The 9,110-nt window shown below is 32.8% G+C and overlaps 1 protein-coding gene across 2 annotated transcripts; it reads right to left on the minus strand.

Moving 5' to 3' along the window:
• Positions 1-751: 751 nt before the first annotated feature.
• LOC145036990 (AP2-like ethylene-responsive transcription factor ANT) lies at positions 752-4,961 on the minus strand. 2 transcript variants are annotated; one of them, XM_078985526.1, is made up of 9 exons: positions 4,105-4,961; positions 3,327-3,984; positions 3,150-3,232; positions 2,999-3,007; positions 2,805-2,893; positions 2,611-2,684; positions 2,447-2,497; positions 2,276-2,352; positions 752-1,481 (listed from the first exon to the last, which is right to left on the minus strand). In XM_078985526.1, exons 1-9 carry the CDS (start codon positions 4,448-4,450, stop codon positions 907-909), a joined length of 1,962 nt encoding a protein of 653 aa, XP_078841652.1. In that variant the 5' UTR covers positions 4,451-4,961; the 3' UTR covers positions 752-906. The 2 variants fall into 2 exon arrangements, with proteins under 2 accessions (XP_078841652.1, XP_078841653.1); XM_078985527.1 differs by lacking the exon at positions 2,999-3,007.
• Between the last annotated feature and the right edge of the window lie 4,149 nt (positions 4,962-9,110).

Here is a 9,110-nt window from a genome sequence, read left to right on the forward strand (position 1 = left end):
GCAAGTTTACTTTAAGCGAATGATTATATGAATATGTAATGATGTGGTTACGAAAAAAGCCCACGTTAACTCCTTTAATGTTCAAAATCATCATTAGTTTCCACCAAATTTAGGCCAAAATTTTTACATCAAAATCGTAAAGCAAAACCACCACCTAAAGTCCACTTTTCCACACCCACCCCATCTACATTTCTTCCTTTTCTTCACCAATAAATATAGAAATGTGCTTGTATGAACATATCGCATAACATAAACTATTGCTATTGTCGGTATACAAAAAGAAAAAAAAAAAAACAAATATATTTGTAAATATGATAAAGGAAGAAAAGTTAGTTGCTATAGAGCATGATCACTATTGATTTTGTAATTCTTTTTCTTCATAGTGATTGGACTAAAAGTATTCTGATAAGAAAGTAAACGGAAGTAATGATGAAATTAAGCTTTTCATTAATATAAAATGATAGATATTGCATGGTGACATGCAATTCAAATATTACAAAACATTAATAGGTCAAAAGAAACAAACACAATCTTTTGCATTATTGGAAAGACTGAGCTGTGTTCAATTCTTGTACTTCATATTGGACCATTAGCATAAAGAAAGCCAAATCTAATCATAAAACTTGAACTCATGGTAATGGAATCATTCTGTCATGACATAACATCTTTCATAATTCAAGTTATATATATAAAAAAAAAACACAACAACATTTCATGCATTTATTCATACAAAAAAAGAGAACCCGCGATCTTTGTCAACATGAATTTGCAAGATTCATTTAATTTAATTAGAACTGAATTTACCCCTTCCCAATTCAAATTAATCCATACATATTAAAAAAAATAAAAACCAAGAAAAAAAAAAGACCCCACTAGCTCTTTTCCATTTTTCTAGGGTTTCCATTATCATGCATCCGTCCATGCAGCAAAAACAGGAATATGTGGCCTCATCTGATTCGCTGCTGTCGGAATCCATGCATCAACTCCACCACCCGATGAACCACCAAGAAAGTTGGAAGCCGACGGCGGCGTTTCAAGAACCATCGGAAGATTATTATTATTATTACTATTATTATTGTTTCTTTCAGGGCTATCTTCTCTCGAGCTACTCAAACTTGTCACCAATGAAGAAGCATTCGACAAATGTGTTCCAAGTTTAGATGACTCATCTCCCTCGATTCCGACTCCATTACTACTTCCATTCTGATCATAAAGTGTCATTTTCCAGTCCAACATGTTCCTGTTTATGGTGGGCTCACTTGACATGGTTTTAGGTTCGCCATTAATAAGTGGTTGTTCACACAAGAGCTCGTTTGTGGGGTCTACTTTGGTTCGCCTAGCTAACTCTCCTGCTAAAAGGGTATTACTCGCAATAATCTTTTCAACGTTATACCTTGAAATATCAAAATTCGTAACTGCATTCACGCCACGAAACTTGATAGCAGCTACATCGTAAGCCTCAGCAGCCTCCTCTTGAGTGCCTGTTTAGAAAAGATCGTGTTTTTAAGATGTATGTAAATGTAAATTGTGATGAGTAATTACATTAGTGTAGAAGATAAGTGCAAGTTGAAGTTATATGTGGAATGAAAAAATGAAAAGGGAAAAGAATAATGTAGAAGTAAGTTGGGTCCCACTCAACATGGCTTTTGTGACTTGTACGAAAAACTGAAAATGCAGGAAAGACATAAATGACACAAAAACATGCATTGGCCATTGGATGGAAGAGAGTGATCAGAAGATGCTCTTGATAAAATCAGCCTTCTTTGTTGACAAAAACAGCTTTGATCATCTTCTTAAAAGTCAAGATTTTCAGAGATTTTAGGGTCTGGCATTAGGGTGTTTTAAAAGCATTCATTTATATATATATGAATGTCTTGTTTATTCTTTTATGAAAAGACAACTTCAATTATAAAAAGTTCACTTAATTTAATTTAAAGTTAGAAAAATTATCAGAAAAATCTCAATATTTTAAAAAAAGTTACGTTTTAGTCCTAAGGTTTTTTTTAACATAAAAGTTACGATTATTTAATTTTGGCGCAAGTTTATAAAAAAATCATTTTTTCTTTTAACAGGAAATGACATATTATCGTAGGGAATGACATATTATCGTGTTTTTTTTATATAATCAGGACTTTTATGTTTAAAAAAAAATTGGTACTAAAATGTAAATTTTCTGAAAATATTTGAACTTTTAATTTTCCTTTAAAGATATTGGTTATTAACCTCTAAAAAAAATAAAAAATTTATATGCATAAGAATTTAAATTTCTACTTACTGAATGTGCCAAGGTAAAGATCTTTGTTCCCTGCCACACGGCCGATCCTAGCTTGCCATCGACCATGTTGATGGTGTCTGAAATTAAAAAAAAAATAATAATTATATTACATTATTTAAAAAAATATAGATGAAGATATATGTAAATAGCAATTATGATGTACTTCTAGACCTTGTTACTCCTCTATAGACTGAGGCACCTCTAGAGAAACCACTGCTTCTCCTGAAAACATTAAAACCAAAATTAAATTATTGGTTTTTAAACACATTAAATAATATCGGCTAGTAATAATAATTAAAATATTGTAGAATATGTAAGTTCAAAGATCTAGTTGCCTTCTTAAGTGAGCTACATATTCCTGTCTCGACATGTTCTTCATTTCCACAACTTCGTGTTCATAGTTTTCCAACTGACAAATTAATTAAAAAAACATAATAATTAATAACATGCTAGAGTTTAAAATTTAAATAATATCTATATGATCATTAAATTAGTTAGTTAACATGTTTAAGGAACACCGAAAATATACCGGAAAATTTATGTGAGTCGCAGGACCCCAATATTTAAGTGCTGCTAAATCATACGCTCTAGCAGCTTTCTCTTCCATATCATAACCACCTATAAATCATTAATATAAATATTAACATATCGAACTCATTTAATTTTCTATCTTTTTGTAGAAACTTTAAACAAATTATATGAAAACAAGAAACTCAGGCTTACCCAGATAAACTAACGCACACGTTTCAATCCAGCAAACAAGAAACATAAAAATTGGTAAGAATGTGTAGTAATAATTATTAGTCAAACATAAAAGTATATGACAAAGTATAAAAAGTCAACATCGTTTAATAATGGTGTTTTCATTTCTAACCTTGTCTTCCCTTCCTACTTTGGCCCTCTTTCTTGCAACTGTTGTCCCACAAATGCGCTTCATATCTTCCAGTCCATCTATGCCTGATAAAGATTCAGATTCAGAGTCATTTATCATATAAAAACTAGAAAGATCGATAAAGTAGTTGAAGAAATAGCGAGAATTTAGTTAATGAACCTTGTAACACCTCGATACTGCGAGGTTCTTTGACCGAAGGTATCCAACGACTTTCTATGAACAATCTGCTTCTGTTGATCCACTTTCTCAGAACCTCGTTTCTTCGTATCCAAAACGACGCAATCAGCGACATTAGGAGGAGGTATGATTTGTTGCTGTGAATGCGATCCAGTGACACAAGGGGTTGACTGCGAGCAATTTCCGAAGCTCATTGACAAACTAAGCGACTGTAAATCACCATAACCACCGCCACCGCCACCACCACCACCATGATCGCCGGAAGCAACGCCGGAATGATAGTTTCTTGAAATCCAGTTCTTCATACCAGTGATGTCGTCATCTTCTCCGATACTCGGTAGATGAAGGTTACAAGTATCTGAAACGATATTCTGGTCCTCTTTGACTTCCTCTTGTTGTACTGTTTGGTACAAAGCTCTGAAACCGGAGTAATCTGGGTAGTGTTGGGTTTGAATCTGGTGTTGGTGATGCCTATGGTTGTGTTGTAGAGTCTCATGATGATCAGGATTTTGGTTGTAGTACATTGTACTACTATCTAAACCAAGAGCCATTGTAGCTCCTCCTCTGTCGAAGTCAGGGGTCCCCATTGTTACACCACCGAAAAAATTCTCAAGTTTTGGTGGAGTCGAACTAACCATTCCTAAAAGACAACACATTGTTTGAAAACTTTTTAATCATAAAAGGAAACATAATGAGCGATCGATAACACAAACAAAAAACTAAAAAACAAAAAACAAAAAACAAAAAACGAAAAACGAACCTTGTGATTGTGATCTGGTGATGGCTTCCATTAAGCAAAGGGAACCATCGGACTTAAGGGGCATGATAGGGAAACCAGAGTAAAGCCCACTTCCATTTTCACCTTCGACTCCATGACAATAAATGTTTGGGTAGTTGAAATGCGAAGGGAGGTTGAAATAAGTAGTGGGGTTTGATGAAGAAGAAGAAGAAGGGTGATGCGAAGCTTCGGAAGGTGGTGCACCTTCCATTGTTGATGTTGTAGTGGTTGTGTTCATGTGAGGTGAAAGAGAGAAACCCAACCAGTTGTTGTTAGTGTTTTTGTTGTCGTCATTGTGTTCGTTGTTGTTGTTGATCATGGACTTCATTTTTTTTTTCTAAGTATCGAACACACTTTCACACTTGGAATAAAGAAAAAGGGATCGCTAAAGCTTACTGAATCATTGGGGAGATTGAAAACTAATCATAATACTTTGCGTTCCCTCCATTTTTGAAAACTAATAACAAGGTAAGTGGAATGAAGTAAGAAAGGTGTAGAGTGTTTTCTTTACTTTTCTTTTCTTTTTGTGTTTTTATAATTTCCTAGTTGTGGTTTCTATAGAAACAGAATCTATATAGATATACACACAAGGAGTATATATTTATAATAAATCAAATCAAAAGGTAGCAACTAGCAAAAGCACAAACTGATCACTAGATAAATTTGTTAAATAAAAATTTATCCGAGATGTTCTTTATCTGCCCTTCACTCTGAAAAGATTTCTAAAGGAGAACAAAGCAACTTCCTTTAAACTTATACAAAAAGAATGAGTTTACAGCAAACAATGCTGGCATCCTTCCTGCATACCATTGGGATCCGTGCGAGAGAAAGACCACCTCTTTTGCTTTTCCTCTCTCTATTCTATATATATTTTTTTCTTTTACTTTATGTGTGATACATGGATATATAGATGTGATATGTAATGTGTATAATGTGCATTTATATGCAATTTATGGTATATTCTTTAAACTCTTTATATCTCTCAACCCTAGCCTTGTTAACATAATCCGTATGTACTAAAAGGATCATAAAAAGGTCGAGATCTTATTCTGTGGTCACACAAATTTGATTACGGATTCCAACTATTTAAAAAAAAAAAAAAAAAAAAAAGGAGTCCATTAACAAAAAAGAATTAAGAATTAATATACTTTGTGTAATAGTCACATAATTAAGTATACTTGTCACACAAATATGTTAATTAAACCATATGTTATTTATATAGTTTTATACTTGTTGTCAAACGATTATAAACAAGAAAAGCATCGTTCAAGATTTGACTTGGATATTCAAAAGATGAAACTTGCACTCTTACGCTTTTCTTTTTCACTTAACAAGTTATAGATTTAGATCCCTTAAATCACTCCTTTTATATATCCATCTTTAATAGGTTAATATTTCGATATCGGTAGAACAAGATGTGAAGTGATTAATAAGTTGAATCCTTCCAAAAGATTCAAAGACAAGAAAAGTAAAGATATCCAAAGACATGACAATCAAAGTTATGAAAGAAGGTCTGTTGATGCTCAGTGAACTGCAGAGAGAGAGAGAGAGAGAGAGAGAGAGAGAGAGAGAGAGAGAGAGAGAGAGAAAGAAGCTAAGATAGATTTTCTTTTCACAAGAAGCAAAAAGACAAAAAAAAGCCCAGTTGTAAGCTTCTCATAGGGTGACAACAGTAACCCTTAAATACGTAAATAAGTTTGATATTTGTGGGTTTTAGAGGTTCTACAATTGTCAATGTCTACATGGGTCTAGACACATACACTAGTGGAGTAATACTCCCTCTCTGATGCTTACTGCATACAGCTTACTGATGACTCCTTATGCATTTCGCTAGGCTTCTTTTGCTATAGCTAAGCTATGGATATAGTATGTGCCAATAGGGTGGGTTCATATTCATATCATAGCTTGTCTGATGAGAAGTGCCTTGACAATGAGCTAAACGACGCCGTTTCAGTGTTGGCAGAAAACAACATACTGAAACAGGGTAAAGTAATTGCTCCATCCTTTTGGACTCTGGTTAAACAACGATATATATGTTTTGACTGACAAATCAACACAGTAGTGAAGCCCATGACCCTAGTACATAATTAATATATATATATATATATATATATATATATATATATATATATATATATATATATATATTATTATCAAGAAACGATTTTTATCGTTCTTTTTTCATGTGGGTATATCTATAATTCTCCGTCATCTTTGTTTTTATTATATAATAAGGTTTATACTACTAGCTATAGCAAAAATGGGAAAAATAAACAAGATTAGGGTTGCATGAAATTCTTGCATGACAAAGTCATATATATATATTTATATTCATGGAGACAGATTTTCCAGTAGGAATAATTAGGTGTTTTTGGAAAAGGTAAGAGAGAGAGAGTGGTGATGGGAAAAAAGAAAAAGGAAATTTTGTACTGTGAAGAGTAGTGGGGGGAAGGGGTAAGAGAAAGAAATATCCACCCGACCACACTCACCCCACCCTTAAATTCTTTTTTTTTGATTGTTGTAATGATGGGAGTAAATCAATTCAACCATAAAACAGAACACATTTTGTAATTTTCCCTAAAATAGTTAAGATCCATAGTTAATAGAGATATATATTTTTGCAGTATAATCTGCTTCTCGTTCAGATAGAATCAACTTCATTATTTCAGTATTATCTTTTGAAGAATTTAAGAGAGGTTGAGAAAGAATATATATATCCTTTTTTATTTTTATTTTTTTTACTAGTTCCTTTGTCTGCTTTAAAAGAGTCATCTCATTACACCACTTTTCAATTATTGAACCTCTTTGGTTCTTTTTTACCATACCAAGGCCATTATGCCTCCATCACTTGACCCCTACTCTCATTTCACCCTAAATTATCACACCCCTCAAAATCAAAGTTTAAGTCTTTTAGAGTTTTATTGTTTTTTTTTTTTTTTTTTTTTTTTTTTTTTTTTTTTTTTTTATCAAATGAATCACCATAAAATAGCTTCAAAAAATGAACAATGAGAGAAAAACAACTATGTATCTATTGGATGTTTAAAATGTTGGGGAGTCTCAAACATACTCAACTACCATACTTCAATTTTGTGTATCTAAACTCTGCTTCAAAGTACAAAAGGTTATTAATAGTGCATCTGGCTTTTCATGACTTTTGAGTACTTTGACCACTAATGGGGATGAGAAGAAGGTGTTGTACCCTCAACTTGAAGAAAAGAAAGAAACCACAAGGGAAGTGGCTTCTTTGTAGAACCACCGCAGTGTGAGTTTCAGTTCCGATATGTATAGATTCTTTATACGCGAACAACCACTAACGGAATCATTCACTACACAAAGATAGGTTGTCGATGAATCCTCCAAAACTTGTAATAACCGAGGCCACGGATGACAATATTATAAGATAAACATTCATTAGAATAATATAAGGAAAATTGAGTACACTAACCTCTCTATAAACACTAATTCAATAAAAATAACTTTTTTTTTTCAAATGTGGAAACATGACAGTTTTCTATCGAATTTGGTCATTCTAAAACAATAATATTTAATTATTTATTCTAGAGTAGAGGGTGGTAGATAGATTTTGGAATATGATATGTATAGTCGTACATTCTAAACTATATATCCATATTACGGAATGTTATTCTATATTTCGGACACAAAAAATAGAGGTTTCTCCCCTACATAACATGTGTATTCTATTTATTTTTCTTTCACTTACAACCAAATATTTGTAATTGTGACTTATAATTTCTTTAGAATAAGTTTCTCACATAGCAAACATGAAAAAAGTTTGGTCAATTTATCTGCTTACTTGTATAACCTTAGAAAAATAAACCATCGTAATCAGAAAAGATGTTGTAGATAGTCTTCAACTTTGTTTTTTTGGCTCTTGGGTGGTAAGATAATTTTCTTCCAAATTTGAATTGTTTATTTAAACTCTAACGTATTTACAATTAATTGTTTTAATTTACCAAAAAATGTATCTTTATACATTCATAGCGTGTATGATGTGTATCTTCTTTATATATACTGTTGCTCTAAGAGAGGACTATATACATACAATTTTCATAGCGATTGCTATGGATAAAAACAACCAAACCCTACGTATAGAGTTTTGTCTAAGTGTGAAAAATAGTGTGGACTCTTGTACTTGGTTTTTAGTGAGACTGAAGGAAGTTCTTTGGGATGCTAAGAAAATATCGTTCATAATCAATATGTATAGTGTGATAATTTTTCCCTAGGTCATGTATTCCTTGATTTATACCTTCAGTATTGTTGTAAGAGTGTGGATAATGTTGTGCGTTGTAGAGCTCGTTGAAACACCACATTTGATCATTTGTTCCGGTAGACTTGCAAATCATATATAATTTCTGATTTTCAATAAAACTTTCGTCAACCGTGACATGCCGTATGTAAATAGATTGCTAACATCGGTAATGCGAAATCGGAAAAATCTTATTTTCCTAACATCCTTTGGAATGTACTCAACGTTGATATGTCAGTTGCCATCAGAATGCTATTGGTTCATGAATGCCATTTACCGATAATAACTTTCATTGAGGTTGTTTGTGAGTACAGACAACGAATTTTCCTTCGACATAGTGACTTGTGAGGTAAAAATACTATATAAATAACGGAATATTATTTAGTAGTAAAATGACCAAAATCATGATGTTTTTTTTCGGGAGGGGGGGGGGGGGGATTTAACTGGTGTACTTACTCTGTATGTAGAGATGATCCTTCAGTGGAGGATGTACAAGTTCAATTTGGTGGTTGTCACACCCCCAAACCAGAACGGCGGTAACGTCTGGGGGCGAATGGAGTGACTTCATGTATAGTATCATAACAATTTTATAGTAATGAAAAATAGCAATACCAACATTCATATATTGAGATTTCAAGTATTACATTGTTTACAAAAACTTAGTTGCTCAAAGTCGAATACAAATAACTGAAAAGTAGGGAAAACATGAAATGACAACGCC

This window comes from Lactuca saligna, chromosome 3, assembly GCF_052625555.1.
Source record: "Lactuca saligna cultivar CGN05327 chromosome 3, ASM5262555v1, whole genome shotgun sequence".
NCBI classification, from domain to species: Eukaryota; Viridiplantae; Streptophyta; class Magnoliopsida; order Asterales; family Asteraceae; genus Lactuca; species Lactuca saligna.